This window comes from Phacochoerus africanus, chromosome 10, assembly GCF_016906955.1.
Source record: "Phacochoerus africanus isolate WHEZ1 chromosome 10, ROS_Pafr_v1, whole genome shotgun sequence".
In the NCBI taxonomy this organism is placed as follows: Eukaryota; Metazoa; Chordata; class Mammalia; order Artiodactyla; family Suidae; genus Phacochoerus; species Phacochoerus africanus.
Genome location: NC_062553.1, coordinates 129,196,222 through 129,218,079, shown reverse-complemented (window position 1 = coordinate 129,218,079; position 21,858 = coordinate 129,196,222). Strand labels below are relative to the sequence as shown.

Sequence of the window (21,858 nt, the reverse complement as noted above, 5' to 3'; positions counted from 1 at the left end):
GGACCTAGGAAAGGATGGTTACTTCATGTTTTTCTCTTGGGTTTTCCTGTAATAACTGCCTGTGTTTTCCCATTTACCCTTAGCTTCATCAGACACCCTTCACTGCTTCCATAGATCATCCTACCAGAGGTCACAGATCACTCAAAACCTACAGGAACAGGAACTCAAACTTCCTGAGTCCACTACACAACACAGAAACCTGTTTCCTCCACACATCTCAAATTGGCCAAGCTCTCTTCTAAGCAGATTCAGTCGTGGAAGCAGCTGACAGAAAGGCTGGAAGGACTTGACTCCCCAGTTTCGCATGAGCTTTCTTGCTGCTGACCACGGAGATGAAAGGAGCAAGGCTATTAGTCCTGCTTTCCAGTTTATGGAGCGGAGGCTTTGGGCTAAACAACACTGCGCATCCCGGGACTACTCCTGAGAATGAGGACGCCCAGAAGAACGTGACCGCTGCTTCGGTTCCTCTAAGCAAAATACAAAGCCTCCAAGGGCTGCCAACCACCCAGATCACGTCGGCTGAGACAGTCACAGCTTCCCAGGCAAGCACCTCCAAAGAGAGTCTTCTGAGATCAGCATCGTCTCCCACAGGCACAAGTGCATCTCCCAAGGGGGCGAGGAACCAAATGCTCACACCCACAGAAGAGACAGAAATGGTGCTGAAGTTACAAACTCTTGACCTCCCGACCCAGTCTAGCCCCCAGTTTAGTCCTAAAGCGGAGTCAGTGGTCCTTTCCAACTCCACGCTGAAATTTCTTCAGAGCTTTGCCCGAAGGCACAATGAACAAGCCGTTTCTCGAAACTTCGTTGGAGGTGTGGAAAATCGATCTCCACGAGAAACATACCTCAGCAGGGGTGACAGAAGTGGAAGCCAACGAAACAGCTATCAAAAATCAAGTTTTGAAACGACCAGAGGAAAGTAAGAAATATTTTTTTTCTAACTATAATGTTTATAAGATTGCAAGCTAAGGGTTAAATTCTCACTCCCAGAAAAGAATTTCATGGTCAAGGTGAAATTGGATCGTATTTCAGTTAGATAAGGTAATTGTTTCCCTTATCTAAAGGGGGAAAGATGAACAAAAAAATGTAGCAATTTGTTTTAATCGAAGTGGAGGAAATTACTAATAGACTTTAACTGGGGATAATCACTAACAATGTAACAGCACGGGGATTGTTAGTTAATTCAGCTCAATGGTATGTGGGTTGTACCTACAACTGCACTCATGACATGAAAGAAAAAAATGTCAATACAGTTGGGATATGAACAGAATTTGAAATTGAAACAGCCTGGTGCTGTGGGAAGTGTACAGTAATCAAGATCAAACCAATCAGAGGTGGATTGGGATCCTGGCTCCAGGACTATCTAGATCCATGAGTTGAGCAAGTCCATTGATTTCCCTGAATCTCAGTTTCTTCGTTTGCAAAATACAGATGGAATATAGGGAACACAGATAAAAACACAAATTCTGCAGTTAGGCAAGATTCACACTAATGAAATGTGCTTAGATGCGTGCTGCTCACAGGATAGGTGGGTACTCAACAGATCATATGTTACTAGTACTGTTATTTTGAGTTATGCATGAGTGTGTGGAATAGAAAAACAAATTTTTCAAATTGATTTTTTATCTTTTTTGTTACTCGATGCATTTTATCACATTTATAGTTGTACAACAATCATCACAACCCAATTTTATAGCATTTCCATCCAAAACCCCCAGCCCATCCACCTTAAATTGATTTTGATTTAAAATAGAGAAGATTTATTTTGAATTGTTGAAGCAAAATAATAAATTAAAGCTTAAAATGTATCATTAAAGACTTTCAAATAGAAAACAAAGACAAAAACCTGTGAAAAATACAGGTCAATGTTTTATTCATTTAATGTTCAAAATTATTTGTATATTTGGAATACTAGTTTAGTGTCATGAAACCAAACTTCCAAATATCTTTTACCTATAACAAAATAGTTTCAAGACATCAAGTAATGCGTTGGGAACTTAACTGAGTTAAACACCTTACTAAATATATAAAATAATTCAAGTTAGCAATAACTTTTCCCCAGACTTCTTATTCACTAGACCATGTGATTGATAATGATATTAGAGAAAATAGGCCCATCTCTTATGGACACAGTGCTGACGCAAAGAACCCTTGATAAGGTCCAAAGAGGTCTTTCATATTTTCATTTGCCTGGCAAATAATATTAACATCCAACACTTGATGGAATTTGTTCATGATACTGTTATGAATATGTATGTTAATACATATATATTTCAATCATTTAATCATTACCATAACTCCCTGAAGAGGATTCTGTTATTTTATTTCTTTACAGAGAGGTTAAGAAGCTTCACTAAGGTCACTTATCTGGTAAATCTCATGGCAAAAATTCAAACCCAGGCTGGACAGCTTCAGAGACCTAGCTCTCAATCCCTACACTATGCTCCTTCAGCAAGTATGGTCCATTACCCTGACTGGGAAAATACAAATGATCAGTTTATCCCCCCACTTCTTAGCCTCAGAGGCTATTCTTTGCCTCCAGAATAAAGTCCAGATTTCACTCCCGGGCTGTCATCAATGCTGTCCTTGATCTGGCTCCTGCCTACCCCCTAGCCTCATCTTCTGTGACTTTCTGGTCATAAAATCTTTAATTCACTATGTTGTTTGTTATACCTATGTTTGTTCCCTGTGTGTCCCTCTGGCTAGCATGATCTTATTTTCCCATCACGTGGTTTTTTTTTTTTTTTTTTTTTTACATATAATAATAATAATACCTCCAGGAAGCCTTCTTAGGCTCAGTCAGGTGGCTCTTCTAATTGTATGAACATTTAATCACCATACTTACAGTAGTGTATTATAATTAGAGTGTCCTTGTGACCTCCTTGCATACAGGGACACATTTTCAGTGCTTGCAAAGTCTTTGGCTTACAGAAGGTACACAATAAATATTTAACAAACTGAATGTAAAATTTACAGATGAATGCCTAAATATATAGACAAATCTTTCCCAAATAAATGCCCTTATTTTTAAAAAACCTGGTTGATTTGGGATAAACTCATCTGAGATTTTTTTTTCCCTACTGCTCTTAGAATTTTAGAGTGATTCTGCATAAAAGGAATACTCATGTCAACAAAATTTCTCTAGCATATTTTTTGTTTCATCTTATCCTTTCTCTCATCTTAGCACCACAGGAACTCCTGGCAACACCAGAGCTGTGGTTTGTCTAGCACAGTAGGTGTTGGTCAGGGACCAAGCACTTAGAAATAGGCAGGATAAAAAGAAATTAGGATTAATGCATATATGCATTGAATGCATATTTGCTGAGGTCCTAATCTGTCTCCAGCATTGCCCTTGTGCTGAGGGTAAACCAGTGAAGAAAAACCCTTGGAGTCTGCAGTCCTGTGGGCAGGGCACAGGGAGGACAAACAGTGCATCACAAAGGCAGAGGTTGAATCAGAATGGCGAGGAATGCTCTGAACCAACTTGGTGAGAGTGCCTAACAGGGTGAGTGGCCTGGAGGTTGTGAGTCTCCCTGAGAGGACAGTAGGTGAAGGGAGGTATTGATGGGCATCAACGGCCTGTTTAACTTGGCTTGCCATCCCAACCCCTGCACATGCGTACTTGAATCTTCGGCCCAGTGGACAGCAAGTTCCATAACTGGAAACCTTGCATAGACCGTTTACACCATGCTTTTTCTCCTGGCCTTTATATAATCTATCAAGAAGTCTTGGTTTGCTCTCCAACGTCCCCCACATTCCCCAGCTTCTCTCCAGCTTCACAACGCTATCTTTTTCTCAGCCATCACTAACTACCACTACTGTCTTAACTTGTCCCCGTTTCTTGTCAGTGTGAGATCAGCGGGAGATCTTTCCAACTTTTTCTTAGTTGAATAAATTTGACATATGATATTGTATACATTGTAGGTATTTAAACTTTCAGCCAGGTTAAGGCATTTCATTGGATGTAAGGCTTCATCTATTGTGATGTATTACTTCATGTGCGACGAAAAAAGTATGACATTCTTTGCAAGTTTTAGATTTCTCTCTTAAAGTTTGTATTACATGTCAATTTTATTATATATCAATGTCATCCTTGAAATGAAAATATAAATGAAACTGGTTATTTCGAAGGCAATGATAATAACTCCTCTTGACTGATAGCGACTAAAATAAACCATTGCTTTAAAAAATATATTTTTGATTTCAGAGATGTGTATCTTAAAATCTGTGAAATGTGGTCTTTTGCTCACAAGCTCAAAACCGCTTCGTAGCTTTCCAATCCATTTAGAATAAAGTCCTAAATCTTTGCCATTCACACAAGATCTTGCTTAACATGGCCCTGCCTATCTTTACGATCTTGTTTTCCTTGTTTTCCACCACGCTCCGAGCTCACTCCAGTTCATTTCCTCCAGTCACACTAGCCTTCTTTCTGGCTACTGACCATGTCAAGTTAATGTGCAGCTCAAGGAGACATCCTTTTGCTCCTGCTACTCTGCTCTTCCTTCAGTATTTAGAAGGATGCATTCCTGTTTCTCATGCAACTGTGGCTTTAATGTCCCTCTCCAAGAGATTTCTCTGACCGCCCAGGTCTTATCTGATCACCCTCATTTCCTTCAGAGCGTTTATTTGAAGTTATTGGGTCTATTTATGTAGACAGTGGTGTAGTTTATATTTTTCCACAGTTGAACCTCCATCCTGTGACAAGAGGAACCTTATCCTTCTTAGTGATCATTCTCTTCACTGTCAACAGGAGGCCCATGCACACAGAGCTCAGCAAAACTCTGAGGAATGACTGAGATTATTGGCTGGATTTGGAGTTGAGCAGAGATCAAGACGAGGAACATAAATTTGGGAAACAGGGAAACTATAGAATATGGATGTTCTATTGAGGAGGTGTTTTTTTGTTTTTGTTTTTTGTTTTTGTTTTTTGTTTTTGTTTGTTTGTTTGTTTTTTAAATGAAAGGGAGGAGGGAGAGAGGGGCAGAAATCAGGGCTAGTCCAGAGTCTTCCACTTTCTTGGCATCATATTTTATTTTGTGCATAGAATGGCTATAGATATAGTAAAATGTTGATAAAAAGGGACAGAAGGGAAATAAAAGTTGAGTATGAGCTAGGTGAATACATTATTGGCTGAGTTTATTGATTTGATTTCTTTTAGAATTTCATTTGTTTACTGCTTCTAGGAGCTACATAACTTGCTTTATGTACAAAGAGGTGGCTTAAGTTAAAGGAATTATGATTTCTATTAAGGTCTAAGATGATAAATTCTACAAGCCTTTTATTAGACACTTGTAAATAGAAAATTAAAATACATTTTAAAAAATAAATGGTTAAAATTATAAAAACTAATTTTTACATTTATTCTACTGTCTATGAGAATATGCATTTTCCTGCTTAACTCCATCAGTGAAGAGGTTTTAAATAGGAAAAATCTAGTCAATTCAATTCATACACTATCTTAGTGTGTTCAGGCTGTTACAACAAAATGATAGACTGGGTGCCTCATGAACAACAGAGACGTGTTTCTCCCAGTTCTGGAAGCTGGAAGCCCATGAACAGGTGGCTAGCCTGGGTGGCGAGGGCTTTTACTCGGGTTCCCATTGCACTGTACCCCCACATGGTGGAAGGGGTAAGGGATCTCCCTATGGCCTCTTTTATAAGGGCACCAACCCCATCACGAGGGCACTACCATCATGACCTAATCACTCCTCAAAGACCCCACCTCTCAGTACTATTATCATGGGCATTAGGATGTCAACAAATGAATTTTGGGGAGGACCCATTCAGAGTATATATATCATGTGTAGTTTGCAGAATTTTTATCAAAGGTCCTATAGCATCCAACGGGATTATTCTCACATGCTGTAAAATTCTAAAATAAACACACCGTTAAAGTGTTTTTTATGTCCTTGAGAAACAAATATTTTCTACTACGCTACTGCCAGTGAAGATCCTAAATATATTCTGTATCTCAATTTTTTTCTCATGAATCGTTTCCTCTTATTCCTTGGCTATTTCTACTCACTAAAGTGCTGCTGAAGTGTAAGTACATATTGTATGAAACATGCTGGAATTTAACAAGCCCTTACATGGTCCAGGTGATAAATAAACGTGAAATGTTTGTACACTTTCTGTTTCTTTACATATGAAAATATTAATTTTAAAATGTATTATTTGAGGGAAATGCTAAACAAATCAGTTTACAGTAACAGATTTATCTACATCACAGCATCTATTAGCCTTGCCTTTCTGGAGGCGCTGTGGTCTGCGGACTGGGAAAGTCTGACACCTACTGGAATAGTGTCTGCAAGGTTCCTGAATAAGCTGAAGTCACAGTATGGGAAGAGGAAAGAAGTAAAATAAAATGAAGTAATGTAAAGCAAATGTATGAAAAAAGTTAAATTACAATAACTTTAAGAATTGTTTCTTAGAAAACTACATATATCATACATAGCTAATTCAATGTACCTCTTAAAAATATACTACCATTGGCGTTAAAACTTGGGAAAAAGGAACCCCAAAGTCAGCTCCATGCACATTCTGGGATACAGACACATTCAGTTTATTTTTCTAAAATTTTACACTGAGAATATTTTATGTACACAATAATTTATGACTCTGAGAGGCACTGTACCGCATCTATCATTAAAAACTCAGGTATATTCACTATACTGTGACCACTACTAAAGGCAAATCGGTGATGCCTGCCTAAAGACTTTCATTGCAAAGGTCAGTATATAAAAGTTTTTTTTTTTCTTGAAACCTAAATTAATCAGAAATTCCCTATAACCTGAGCTTTTCATGATTTCCTCTCAAAATTTGTTTCAAATACTTAGAAGATTCTTCTCTAAAATGCTTCTATCCCAATTTAAATATTAGATACGTTTCTGAAAAAGGACAGGCTGCATAAAAGGTTCTTACACTAAAATAAAGTGAATCACTTTTTTTTTTTAATTTGAAAATAATCATTTTCCTAAGGAGATTAGTATCAAGATGGGTTTGTCTTTTGGACTAATAGCCAAAACTAAATATAAAAATGCTTTACTCGTGATTTACGTGTTAAGAATCTTTTTGCTAACTCTGAATGCTTACTTCCAATTTCTGGTATTACTTCTTTCGGATTATGTATATTTCCTTTCTCATGTCTGATTGGTGAACATGTAAGTCCTACTCTCTGAAATTAATTTGATAAAGTTCTTTTCTTTTTAGTTTGATTGAAAAAATAAAGATTCTTGTAAACCTTATATAACATTTGAGAAATATTTATGTTTCTAACTGCTTAGGACTATAGATATGTTATAAATATATTTCTTCTGCAAGCTGAGTCTCATCATATGAACTGAACATAAAAGGTAATAGTCTTCTATAATGGTTTTCTGGAAATTATTTTTGACCTGATCTATATAAGCAATTATGGCTAAGATGAATTTATCGGGTCATTAAAGAAGCAAAAATGGAGCTATATCCACTTGTGTATGAAGCAAAAAAATAAAAGAGGAAATATATACATTGATATATGAAGCTACATAAGTATCTATTTCCTTCATAAAGAATCCTCCTGAACTCTCTGAATCATGTAATCATTAGCAACAGCAGGTGTTTTACATATATGAAGTCATTTAAGCTCATGTAATCGTTAGCAACAGCAGGTGTTTTACATATATGAAGTCATTTAAGCTCACAGCAATTCTGTGCAGGAGGTAATATTATTATGTTTATTGTATAGGTGAAGAAGCCATATTTAATGGCTAATCGGTTGTTTCATTTCATCTTGTTCCTCATTAAATCCCTAAGTTCATCTCCATAAGGGGATGACAGGAAGCAAAATCAAAAAGTCCTTGAATACATAAAGTCTCCCCAGGAAAAAATCTTCACCTTCCGAGAGAAAATTACATATCATCGGTGGATTGATGGTGGGGATTTTGCTTGTTTACCTTGATTTCTAATAAATATCCTCAGGACTTGGTATTCTTTGCTATTTTGTCAATTCAAATCACAGGTTATCAATATAAATGTTTAAATATTCAACCTTCCATGAACAGGGTGACAAGCAATTTATTAATCTGAGTTCTAAGCACTGGTATGAATAATGCTAATTCTTACATTCTTGTCTTTGATTTTTTTAAGGAAAATACTTGTCACCGTCATTATTTAAATAGATCCTTTGGTGATTCAGTCCATACTTGATTCAGGATAAGAATGGGTATGTTTGGGTCAGGGTTTGGTCAGGGTAGACTTCAAATGGCAAAAACCAATTATTGGAACTTTCGTTTTTAGTTTAATGTTTCCACTGGCTCCTTGGAAGACTGGCTTTATAAAATGTTTCTATCCAAAGTACAGTGATTGTTTATTGACAATGCTTCTCTTGGTTCATTATCCACAAGACTCGAGGTTGTGCAAGTCAAGATATTATTGTTTCCTACCTCTTATGTTGTAAGTTCTGCAAGTGAGGTTTGTGTTCATAAATAACCAAAGTCATCTGCTTTTCCCTTGATCAAACCTTTTACATATTAACTCGGACAATCCAAAGAATCAATACAAGCTTTTTACAGTACATGTTGCTGCACGAAAGCAACAGTGTTATTACCCTTAAAGAGAATCCCAAATGTAGTCAGCTGTTTGGAGGGTTAGGACCCCACGGAAAGCTAAACACTTCAAAGGAACTGCTCTCTCTTCCTTCACTAAAATCAGTCTGAACGGTACAAAGCATTCCTAGATTTAAACAAAATGATTGTCTGGGATTGTTATATCTGCTTTTACACTGCCTGTCACCATTTTACCATCCTGAATTTTCTATTTTTAAACCCAAATTTTTGGAGTTTTTGGTTTTACCATCATATTTACATTTTTTAACATCCCTTAATGAGCTTATTTCAGCAGCAGCATAAACGTAATTACAAGTCACACCAGGGGCTCTTTGGCTGTGGATACTTCTTCAAATTTACACTGGATCAAAGATTGCTGGGCCTACTCAACTATTTTAGTCATGAGATGGTTTTACTATTTGGGATTTTAAACAATCTCTGCAGGTGACACTGTAATTTATTCTAACAATATCTGTCTATCATCTTTTTTTTTTTTAAACCCAGAGGATGTAGGGGTAATAGTACTTTTCTTTTTCCTGCCTCATGCTCTACCCTCCATAGTCCTTCAGCCGATGTGCATGTGACAGTTTGACTGGGCTTCTGTTGAAGTTAGCCATTCTCTATAATTAAGATAAAAAGTAGACCTGCAGGAGAAAAAAAAAAAAATCTATTTTTGAAAAAACATCCTCTTATTGTGGTCCTTTTAATTTTAATTTTTTAAATTTTTATTGCTTCTTTTTGCCAGTTCTTTTCTTCACATTACTTTTGCAAATATCACCATGCTTGAACTAAATATGCGAAAGTATCTTTTTGTGTCTTCTGATATCTTTATGGAACTGAATTTCAAACTTCTCATTCAAAAGAGTCTTGCACAAAAACTGTATAGTGTGCAATTTATCTGTCTTAGGCAGATGAATGAGGGAGTCAGCTTTATTTGTAGAAAAACATTTGGTCCAAAGGAGCCTAAATATTCCGAAGCAAATGTTTATTAACTTCCGGGACTCTACTCTTGGGAAAAATGCATTCCTTCTTTGGTCTTTAACCTTTAGGTTGATTTTTGCATTTAGTTAGCATCATTCTCTTAAACAGCATAGATTTCTTACATTCCATTGATTTAGATACATATGTCTTATAATGATTTGAGCTCATAGTGATTTGATTTTACAGTCAATGGCATTTTCTCCAATACTATATGTTGTCGTCAATCATTCCTGCCTCTATCCTTGATAAAAACAAAACAAAAGACAAACAAAAACCAAAAACTCACTAACAAACGAGAGAGAAAAATATAAATTTAACCTAACAAGATACATATTTACAACAAGGGAGAAATGATAGGAATAGAAAAGGAGAAAAATTATTCGATTAACCTACAGTTATTAAGAATTTTCTATGGTTTGGTAAAAGATCTTTTATGATAAATAACTGGTATTTGCTGGTGTTGCAACAAGAAATGAGACCAATTTTTGTTTTTTTAAACAGTATGTACATATCCTACCATCTACTTTTAAAAATTAGAGAATTTATGTCACATATTACATGTGCAATAAAAACATTTTCCAGATGTCTACCTATAGCAACTAGGTTTCAATTATTTGCATTAGCTCATTTTCTATCCTATATGATTTAGTAACTTATTTTTATGCAATCGCAAATTGTTTTCTCTGTCTACATTTAATAGTTAACATTTAATTCTTTCTCCACTCCCTATGACTTTATGTGTAGCATTAATGTATAGTTTCAATTTAAGATGCCTTGAAGTATAGAGTATTTATTTTTTTCCTTTTCTGTGGCATATGAAAATTCCCGAGGCGAGATACAATTGGAGGTGCAGCTGCCAGCCTAGGCACAGCCACAGCAATGCTAGATCCGAGCCTCATCTGTGACCTACACCTCAGGCTGTGGCAACACCAGATTCTTAACCCACCGAGAGAGGCCAGGGATCAAACCAGCATCCTCAGGGAGACTAGTCAGGTTCTAGTCAGGTTTGCCACTTAGCCACAATGGAACTCCTGCAGTATCTTTAAATATCCTGAGTCAGTCTGTAAGGATTTATTTATGTTATTCTTTTTTATTTTTAATTTTTTGCCTTATATGGAAGTTCCCAGGCTAGGGGTTGATCTGAGCCGCAGCCACCAACCTATGCCACAGCCACAGCAATGTGGGATCCAAGCTGCATCTGCAACTTACACCACAGCTCACAGCAATGGCAGATCCTTAACCCACTGACTGAGGCCACGGATCGAACCCTCATCCTCATGGATACTAGTCAGGTTCATTAACGCTGAGGCACAACAGAAACTCCTATTTATGTTATTCTTAATAATATTTTTTATTTATTTTATTTATTTATTTTTTTATTTTTTTGTCTTTTGTCTTTTTTGTTGTTGTTGTTGTTGTTGCTGCTATTTCTTGGGCCGCTCCCGCGGCATATGGAGGTTCCCAGGCCAGGGGTTGAATCGGAGCTGTAGCCACCGGCCTACGCCAGAGCCACAGCAACGCGGGATCCGAGCCGCGTCTGCAACCTACCCCACAGCTCACGGCAACACCGGATCGTTAACCCACTGAGCAAGGGCAGGGACCGAACCCGCAACCTCATGGTTCCTAGTCGGATTTGTTAACCACTGCGCCACGACGGGAACTCCTTAATAATATTTTGTTTTCTTTTTTGTCCGCCCAGCAGCATACAGCATTCTCAGGCCGTGGATCAGATCGGAGCCACAGCTGCAACCTACACCACAGCTGTGGCAATGCTAGAGCCTGGATCCTTTAAGCTTCATGGGATCCAATCTGCACACTGCTGTGATCTAAGCCACTGCAGTTGGATTCTTAACTCACTGATCCAGTGGGAACTCCAATCATATTTTAAATTGTGCTACATTTGATACAAAATAGATACACAATAATATCTAATTTTACCTTATGTTTCCCTAAACAATATACCATTCACTTTTATTTTTTAGCTTTATATATAAGAAAAAAGCATCGTATGGTATTACTTCTGTAACTTGCTTGCATCACACAAGTTTATTATAAGTTAAATTTGGATTATTTGATAATAATACAGTTCATTTTTTTTAAACTGGTGAATACCCAGTGTAAATATTTCAGAATGTATTTCTCTATCCTATGGTAAATTGACATTTAAGCTTTCAGGTTTTGATAATTATGAATAATGTCTGCTGCTCTCTAAAGGATACATGATTTGTGGTACACAGATGCAATAGTTCTCTAAAGTATGTTTCTAGAAGTGTGACCACTGGGTCAGAGAATGTATATATGCATGCTTGTTTTTATGTGATATTCACACACTGTTTTTCAACCAATGTACCAATGTGTTTGTACCAATTTATACCTCCACCAACAGTATATGAGATTCCAACTCTCTATTTCCTCTGAACATGTGAGACTCAGATTCTCTATGTTTACTTATTTGGGAGTAGAAGATTTTATTCCATTGTGTTCTTAATTTGCATTTTCTTGATTCTAACAAGACTGATCTTTTTACATGTTTAATGGACATTGGTATTGCTTCATATAAAATGTTCAAATAGTTTGTCCATTTTTCTACTCTTCTGTTTTTCATTCTCTTACTTATTGGTAGGAATTTGTTACATATTTTGAATGTTATTTATATTTATTGTGCCAAATATCTTCTTGCCCATAGCTTTTCCTTTCAATTTACTTCTGATGTTTTCCCATGAACAAAAATTCTTAAATTGTGTATATTTAGCAAGTATTTTAGTACAAAGTCAAACAAGAGTTCTTTTGCATATTAGCTTTATATCTTACAAGATGGCTAAATTCATCTATTAACTCCAAAGTTTTTTTTTGTGTGTAAATTCATCATGATCTTCCACATAAAACATGTTTTATGCAAATAAGTATAATTTACTTACTTTCGGTCTATATGACTTTTTCTTGTCTTATATTATCAAGATAATCCCAGGTCATGCAAGCATTTGCTTTTGCTTTCTTCTAAGAGCATTGCAATTTTAGCTGTTGCTTTTAAGTCTCTGATCTAGTCTCTGATTTTTATTGCTGGTATGAGATAGCAGTACAGTGTCACTTTTTTGCATATGGCTATCCATTTGTCTTACCATTATTTATTGAAAAGAATACTTTCCCCCATTAAATTGCTTGGCACCCTTGTCAAAAATCAATAGAACATAAATGTAAAAATTTTTGAACTCTGAATTTGATCCACTGATCTCTCTATTCTTATGCAAGCCAAATGCAAGTCTTAATTATTGTAGCTTTGTAATATACTTTGAAATGACAGTGTAAGTACTGAGTCCTCCAATTTTTTTTTTTTTTCAATATTGATTTGGCTATTTTGAGTTCTTGGCATTTCCATATGAATTTTAAGAACAGCTTTATATTTCTACAAAAAGGCAGCTGGAATTTTGGTCAGGATTACGTTGAAACTATAGATCGTTTTGGGGATTATTGCCATCTTAACAATATTAAGTTTTCCATTTGATGAACATTTTCCATTTATTTAGGTCACCTTGAATTTCTTTCAATGGTGGTTTGTAATTTTTACTTTTCTTCTGTTAAATTTATTCTTTAGTGTATGATTCTCTTTGATGCTATTGTGAATGGAATTATTTTAATTTTTTTAAACAGCTCACTGCTCGTGTGTAGAAATACAACTGTTTCTTACATACGGCAACCTTGCTATACTTTTTATTAGCTCTAGTAGTGTTTTAGTGTATTCTGTAGAGTTTCTTACATGTAAGAAATATGTATCCATAAATGTTTTTCTTCTTTCTAATATGGATGCCTCTACCCTTCCCTAAGGGCTCTAGTAAAATGTTAAATGAAATTTACAAGAGTAGATATTCTTGCTTTGTTCCTGAGGGAAAAAAGGAAAGCTCTCACGGGAAGCTTTCAATCTTTCCTCATTTAGTATGATGTTTGCTGGAAGTTTTTCATAGATGTCCTTTTTTAAGTCAAATTAGTTCCCTTTTTTCCTAGTTTGCTTAATATCTGCTTCTATTCATATATATATAAATAATATATAAAAATATACATATGTATTTTTTTTCTGGAATTTGTCTATCATGTGCTTAAATGGAGTTTTACTTTGTGTTTCTCCTCTTGGAATTTGTTGAGCTTTTTAAATTGGAAAGTTGATATTCCATCACTTTTTTTTTTTTTGTCTTTTTGCTATTTCTTGGGCCGCTCCTGCGGCATATAGAGGTTCCCAGGCCAGGGGTCTGATCGGAGCTGTAGCCACTGGCCTACACCAGAGCCACAGCAACGTGGGATCCGAGCCACGTCTGCAACCTACACCACAGCTCACGACAACGCCGGATCGTTAACCCACTGAGCAGGGCAGGGACCGAACCCGCAACCTCATGGTTCTGAGTCGGATTCATCAACCACTGTGCCACGACGGGAACTCCAATATTCCATCACTTTTAGAAAAATGTCAACTTTTGGTTTCTTCCCTGATACCTCCAGCCATTCTAGAATTCTAACTACATCTATTTTAGACCACTGGAGCTTCTTTTCATTTTTTAATATTTGTTCTGTACTTTGGTTTTGATATTTTCTTTTGCCCTGCTTTCAGGATCACTAACCTTCATTTCTACAGTGCCCAAATTGAGATTTCCCATGAGTTTATTCATTATACTCATCTTTTCCTTTACACTCTTGAACAGATTTATAGTAACTATTTTAAAGTCATTGGTTACTAATTAAATATCTGCATCATTTGCTTTGTTTTTATTTACTGAATTTTTATTCATGCATAATCCTATTTTCCTGTGTGGTTTTTTTTTTTTTTTTATGCTGGGCATTGTGGATGCTATGTTATTAAAAAGTCTATTTTGGAATTCCCGTCGTGGCGCAGTGGTTAACGAATCTGACTAAGAACCATGAGGTTGAGGGCTCGATCCCTGCGCTTGCTCAGTGGGTTAACGATCCGGCGTTGCCGTGAGCTGTGGTGTAGGTTGCAGATTCAGCTCGGATCCCGCGTTGCTGTGGCTCTGGCATAGGCGGGTGCCTACAGCTCTGATTAGACCCCTAGCCTGGGAACCTCCATATGCCACGGGAGCAGCCCAAGAAATGGCAAAAGGACAAAAAAAAAAGTCTATTTTGCTTCTTCCATTGAATAACATTGACTTCTGTTCCAGTATGGAGTTAATTTATGTCAAAAAAATTTAAAGTTTTGTCATGTGTTTGGATTAGACTCACTTTCTTGGATGTATTCATTTTTAGGTTTCGGATGAATGTTTTGAGTGATTTGATATGAAATCTCTTTGGGTGGTCAGAATTCCCCACTACTGGTTAATATCTGGGATCTCCATTTACCTCATGCAGCTCCTCAATACTGGTTTTGTCAGCCTTGCAAATATTAGTCTTTTCAAGCATATTATAGTATTCTGCGCAAGATTCAAGGGGACCCCTATGTTAACTTTTTAAATGACATCTGTTTATCCCCTTCATGTCGTTAACTTTTTCCCACATTAGCAGCCCCAACCTAGATCTGTGTTTACTTACCCTGTGTTTACTTTGGGGTTCATTCTTATGTGATGCAGTTTGAAAACTGTTTCCGGGCAGAATCTAGATTGAATGTGGAATTCATGTCATGGGTTTCCCTTCAATCAGAATCACGTCCCTCCACTGTCCAGTATCTCCTCTGATAACTATTGTTTTTGCACCATATCTAAGAGAATAAAGAGCTTCATTGTGAGGTCCACTGGCAAGAAACCAGGAGGCAGGGCTCTCTAGTCTGTCCCTTCCATCCAGGGCTCAGGTGGAAATAAAAAGGGTTAGAAAAATTTCAAACTTGGAAGCTGGTTGGCTGAGCAATCCCTATATGCTACTCATGTTGCTAGAAGCTAGGTTTTCCTTTTTGAAGGGCTTCTCACTTCATAAAGAGCTCCAGGGGAAATTTTCTATTCTTTGAGTTCCAGAGGTTCCAAATGAAGGATACCAGCAAGTATCTGTCATTTCCCATGGCTCTTGTAAGGCTTAATCACCAATCACCTCCTAGTTCTGGCCCTCAGGTTTGCATCTCTTTGTTACTGCAGGTAGCCTGGTTTTAGAATTGTTTCTGGAACACATCAGGCTTACATTGTACATGGTCCTTTGCATTTGTGGTCCTTCTGTAGCCACTGGTTAGTTACCCACCCCCCAATAATTGGTTCTTCGGTGGTAATGAGTAATAATTATTTCCATTAAGTGCTCAGTTATAAGCACTACTCCCTGTTCACGATAAATCCAGCCTTCTTCGGTTGTTTGGTACTGATCAGCATCTAACTTGAGAGTCAGCATCCAAATGCTGAGGCTTAAACACTCAGAATGAGTACTAGAGCCTTAGGACCTGAGTTTTGGGTTGTGGCTACCCATTTTGAGGCCTGATCAGTCAAATTATCTCCTTTAGCTATACAACCATCAGTCTTTTGGGGGCCTGGATAATGTACTATGACTGCGTCTTCCGTCATTATCAGCAGCCAGTATCTCCCCCAAAATTTCTTTCCTTCCGGTCATGAGTAGGCCTCTCTTTCCATACAGCCCCATGTGCATGCATGACAGAGAAGGCATACTGCAGAATCAGTATGAATGCTAATCTTTTTCTTAGCTCTAACATGCAGGGCTCTTGTGAGGGCTATGAGTACTGCCTTCTGAGTAGATATACCTAGAGGGGGGCTTCTGCTTCTAGGGCTTCCTGAGGAGGTACTGTTGCATACCTAGGCTTTTGGAGTCCCCAGGGCATGAGCTGCTCCCCTCACAAACATTTCTGTCCCTGGATTTTCTAAAGGCTGTTCCATCAGGGCAGGTGTGCTAAAATAATCAATTATTTGTATGTACAAATGTTGCATAAAATTGCAGCATTTTATGGCCTTTCACAGTCCAGCCTAGTGGCTCATTGTCATTTCCTTTAGGAACCTCATATAAGCCTTTGGCCATGAGTCCAAAGTTAGGAATCCCAATGTAATAAAACCCAGCCGTTTCTAAGAATCTTCATGATCGCCTTCTGGTAATGGGTACAACTATTCTACCTAAAACTTTCATTCCATTTGGCACTAAGTTTCTTTGTTCTTTTTTTTTTTTTTTTTCTGTCTTTTGTTGTTGTTGTTGCTATTTCTTGGGCCGCTCCTGCGGCACATGGAGGCTCCCAGGCTAGGGGTTGAATCGGAGCTGTAGCCACAGGCCTACGCCAAAGCCACAGCAACGCGGGATCCGAGCCGAATCTGCAACCTACACCACAGCTCACGGCAACGCCGGATCGTTAAGCCACTGAGCAAGGGCAGGGACCGAACCCGCAACCTCATGGTTCCTAGTCGGATTCGTTAACCACTGCGCCACAACGGGAACTCCTCTTTGTTCTTTTAATAACTCAAATCTTAGGTATTTTGCAATTGGTTGAGAATTTGCGTCTTTCCCTTGGAAACTTTATTTCCCTGGTCTGCCAGAAAGTTTAAAGTGATGATTATATTTTTGTCTGAAATGCCTTAGTTTTACTAGAAAATAGAGTATCAACCCCATATTGGAGTTAGATGCCTTTAATTTAATTGGAAATCCCTAAGTCCTTGGCTAAAACTTCCCTGAAAATAGTGGGGGCATTCTAAAATCCTTGTGGGAGTACCATCCAACAATATTGTTTTATATTATTCTCTGGATTGTCCCCTTCAAAGGCAAACAGTTCTTTGGGATTCAGGGTTATATAGTAAGAAGCATCTTTTAAGTCCAGAACTGTAAACCAACAGAAGTCTGTAGATAAAGTTGTAAACAAAGTGTATGTATTTGGCACCATGGGATGTATATCCTCTACCACGTGGTTAGCAGCTCTTAAATCTTGTACAAAATGATCATCTCTGGTCCAGAGTTTTTGTACCAGCAGGACTGGAGTGTTATATAGGAATTAAGAAGGTCACGTCAATTGGCATTTTTAAAACGTGGTCACCAAAGATTTATACTTTCCTCCACGGGCCTCTTTTAAAATCTGTTGCTTTGTATTTGGAGCCTCGGCACTGGTTGGAGTTTTACTACTACTGGGTCACTTGTCTTAACTCTCACTGGCCTCCCATCATCCAAACATCCTTCTTACCTTTTATAAAATGTTTCCAGGGATTTCTGATTGAGACTTTTTCCCAATTATAATAGAACCGCTCGGACGTTTCCATCTTTTTAGATCATCTCAGTAGCATGGCGTGCTGTTTTTCTAATTAAATAGATCAGAGTTTGGAAGGGGAGAGTACACATGTGCAAATATCCTGGGTTGACCTTGGTCATTTAGACCTGTGGGAACTTACCTCAATGGATACTGTCCTGCCTGAGGCAGAGGACTCCTGGGCTGAGTTACAGGGAGGGGAGACCAATCCCTTTTGACTCTCTGGTAAGGAAGGCTACAGGGCTAGGGCTGGGCTCTAGGATTGATGAAAACATCTTGACTCTGCTCAGAGCTTCCTCCTGTCATATGGGGGTAGGTGACCCTTGGGAGACTCCTGTGGAGGAGTCGAGATTATCATCGGGCCTTGACTCAGGCAAGAAGGCTGTTTCTGAGGGGTTTTCCTCTGAACTATAATTTTCCTTTTCTTCTGCAAGTTTTTAATTTGCTATAAAAACCCAGTTTGGTTTTGCTGCTGAGAAGTGTACAAAGTACTTAGAAAAATGAGTCAAGGTCAAACTTTATGAGCCCTCTCCTTGTATCTGCCTACTCTTGCTCTAAGGACAGTTGATACCCACAGTGCAAGGCAGAACCAAGGGCAGATCAGCCAGGAGTTCTCCATCTGGGAGTCCATCCTTTCAAGAAAAGCCCTTCATAAAGCTGAGCTCTGCAGTTGGCTGATTGGATTTGCTCCGTAGCAGTGCTCAAAACAGTTTGTTTCTTGGCCAGCAAAAATAAGCCCAGAAAGGACTTTCCCAGCCTTCCCGCATTGGGCCTGATATCAACCAGCATTTTGATGAAACTTGAAGGCTGTATGATGCAGAGATATTGGCTGCACCTGGAAAACCCTCACATTCATGGCAGATGAACTTGAGTGCCAGTCTGAGCCTTGGAGCACACTTTATTCCTTCATAGGAAGCACCAGACCTTTGCTCCCTCAACTACTCTCCACTTTAGTGCTTGTTTTGGGGGGTTAGCCAGCCTCGCTGAGAACGGAGGTTTGGAGAGAGAGCATACACACAAACAAGCAACCACTAAAGTCAAAGCTTGGTCAGTACCCCAGGTTTTAAACCCAAGAGCTGCCAACAGTCTATAGATGGCTAAACGCTAGAAAAGGACTTCCCCCCACTGCCCTCAAAACGTAGAGGGGACTCTCACGGACTCGAGAGGCTGGAGAGAGAAAGCAAGAACTTTAGGATGTAGGAACCCATTCCTTCTCCTAGTTTGGTTTCTGAAAAGAAGCAAGCAAATGCAGTCGTGACTGTCTATACCTTGGCTATTAGAAATCCCTGGAGAAGCCACGGAGTAGCATGGACAGTCTCCGAGATGAGCACCTCGGATCTGAGGATTCGTTTGGGGACCACTGAAAAGCTCTCCATCAGAGATGATGGTCGGAAAAGTAGCCTCCACACACATGCGGGGACTGCCAGGGACTTTGTCCAAACAGTTCCAAGACTGTAGCCAGTTTGGTCAGAGGAGCCCCCTCGTTTCCTCCCACCCACATGAAGGTGGGCCTGCCTCCTGCAGAGGAGCCAGGAAAGCCCAGACTCTCTCTCACTTTCCAGCTTGAAAACCTTACTCCACGAGGAGGAGGGTGGAAGAGGTGAGCGTATCACCTTGAAAAAGTGAAGTGAGGAGGCCGGCTGGGACTCAGAGCTGCATCTGAGAGAGGGCAGAGCTTGAAACACCCAAGCCCTCCCTTCTGAGCATGCTGGGGTTTAATCTTCCTGGTAGAAAACATTTTCCTCTCAGCATAGATCCCAGACAAGGCAGTGTAGACATCTGGGCAACCTCCAGGTAGAAGCCCTTCAGCCCCAGGCTTCCATAGAGCCCGGGGTATTTAGCGCCACCGCCAATGCCAATGTTTGTTTCTCCTGGCAGAGCTTCTTTTTGTTTTGTTTTGTTTTGTTTTACATACCTGCATAGACAACTAAGAGCAGTGCAATGCTAATACCCTGCTAGCTGGCTCATAGGAAAGAGACTTAAAATTCTCACTGAGAAAAACTGACGTGTGTCCAATGGGTTAAAGGCCTCGTCCTTTGCAAGAAACGTGGATAAAGCTGTTTTCCTCCCCTTCCGCCTTTCTTTTGCAAACAAAAACTAATTGTAAAAGCGTATTCTAAGTCAAAGACCCATTCTCAGGCCATTTCTCCCCTGACTCCTCAAGCCGATACTGGGGCCAGACAGTGTTCTAAAAGTAAGTCATTTTTGTCTTTTTTTGTAATTCCAGTACACCATATAAAGTAGGAAGACATACAGCATGCCAAGAACATATCGTTTATAGGATAAAAGCACATAGCTAAAGAGCCTTATCAGAAAGGACAGGTACAAACTTACTGATGGAATTCTATACCCAGACGATTCTTCGATATTACCTTCTTTAGAAATATAATCTCATTTTCAAAATACTTCAACCTTCTCCAGCCACTCTTTAGATGTGCTTTTAAGAGCTCTTTTCAACAGTCTCACTAAAAATTCTCTTATGAAGTTTTGCTTGTGTTTTGGAAGATTTTTTTTGCTTTGTTTTACTGTTGGCTAAATGTAGGCCGAGTTTGACGACCATAGTTCTTACTTAAACCACAGTTACCTAAAATTCCTCTTTGTCCTGTTACTGCCGTATCAAGCAGTCATCCTTAGATCCCTGTGTGTCTAGTGACACTGTCTCACCTGCTTCTTTAATCTCTGCCTCTTATTAACTCACTCTAAAGACACAGGTGTGCTTTTTATTCCATCCTGACCACCCATTTGGAAATAGATGAATTTTTTTTTTTTTTTGTCTTTTCTAGGGCCGCTCCCACGGCATATGGAGGTTCCTAGGCTAGGGGTTGAATTGGAGCTGTAGTCACCAGCCTACACCGGAGCCACAGCAACTAGGGATCCGAGCCGAGTCTGCAACCCTACACCACAGCTCATGGCAACACCAGATCCTTAACCCACTGAGCGAGGCCAGGGATCAAACCTGCAACCTCATGGTTCCTAGTCAGATTCGTTAATCACTGAGCCACGACGGAAACTCCTGGAAATAGATGAATTTTCTTCTAGCTCCCATTTTACTCATTTAACCCTTTATGCTGCCCTTTTTTTTTTTTTCCTGTGCTTACTCTACTCCTTAGATTATTATCATCACATTTTTCTCTTTTTCCCCTCTTCCTGTTTAATTAACAGGTATACTGTTGACATTTTCCAATTGGGAAGCCTTTTTTTTTTTGTCTTTTTTGTCATTTCTTGGGCCGCTCTCGAGGCATTTGGAGGTTCCCAGGCCAGGGGTCCAATTGGAGCCGTAGCCACCAGCCTATACCACAGACACAGCAACGTGGGATCTGAGCCGCTTCTGCGACCCACACCACAGATCACGCAACACCAGATCCCCAACCCACTGAGCAAGGCCAGGGATCGAACCCGTAACCTCACAGTTCCTAATTGGATTCGCCAACCACCGTGCCACGACAGGAACTCCATGGTTTTTTTTTTTTTTTTTTTCCACTCAGCATAACCAGAGCAAAATGACACCAAGGAGGTTTTCTGGGTGGAAATTCCTCTAACCCAGGCACAGAGCATGTTTTTTTGGAGTGGGGAGTTTTTCTGATTTAAATTCCCTCTTTTTCCCTTTACTCTCCCGATGGTAATCAGGGCTGGCTCCATTGGGAATTCACAACTGTATCAAGATCTCTAGGCAATCCCATTCAAGTGAAAAAAAAAAAAAAAAAAAAAGACCCCTGCATAAGGCAAGGTTTCTAGTTAGGGAGCAATGTCTTTTGTCTCCTGAGTCAAAGGACCCTCATTAATATGGGGTTTAATATTTTACTACAATCATCCAAAAGCCAACCCCTATTATCCCATTCTAACAAAACAGATATAGACAAACATGGACAAAGAAATCCAAAGGCCGGGGACTCTAACTCAATCTTTAAATACCTCAGCCACCGTAGCTTTTTATATTGTCTCCCTTCGGGTGTGATTCTAACCTGCAATCCTGAGAAGGTTATTAGACAATTTAAGCACAGGCTAAGAAACTTGTTTTAAAAAGGTTACTCACCCAAGAGATATCTGATCCAGGAGCTGTTTCTTCTCTTAAAAGTAAAGTAGCATCAAGGAGCCTGGAGAGCAGCAGCAGGGAAGCAGGAACCAGACAGCGGACACTTTAGACAA

General features: G+C 38.9%; 1 protein-coding gene across 1 annotated transcript in view; it reads left to right on the top strand.

Moving 5' to 3' along the window:
- The first annotated feature begins 216 nt into the window (after nucleotides 1-216).
- MMRN1 (multimerin 1) overlaps nucleotides 217-21,858 on the top strand; it is a 60,675-nt gene continuing 39,033 nt past the window's right edge. Inside the window, exon 1 of the mRNA XM_047799275.1 lies at nucleotides 217-919. Within this exon, the coding sequence (XP_047655231.1) occupies nucleotides 333-919 (587 nt within the window). The 5' untranslated portion in view covers nucleotides 217-332. The remainder of the gene's footprint in view (nucleotides 920-21,858) is intronic.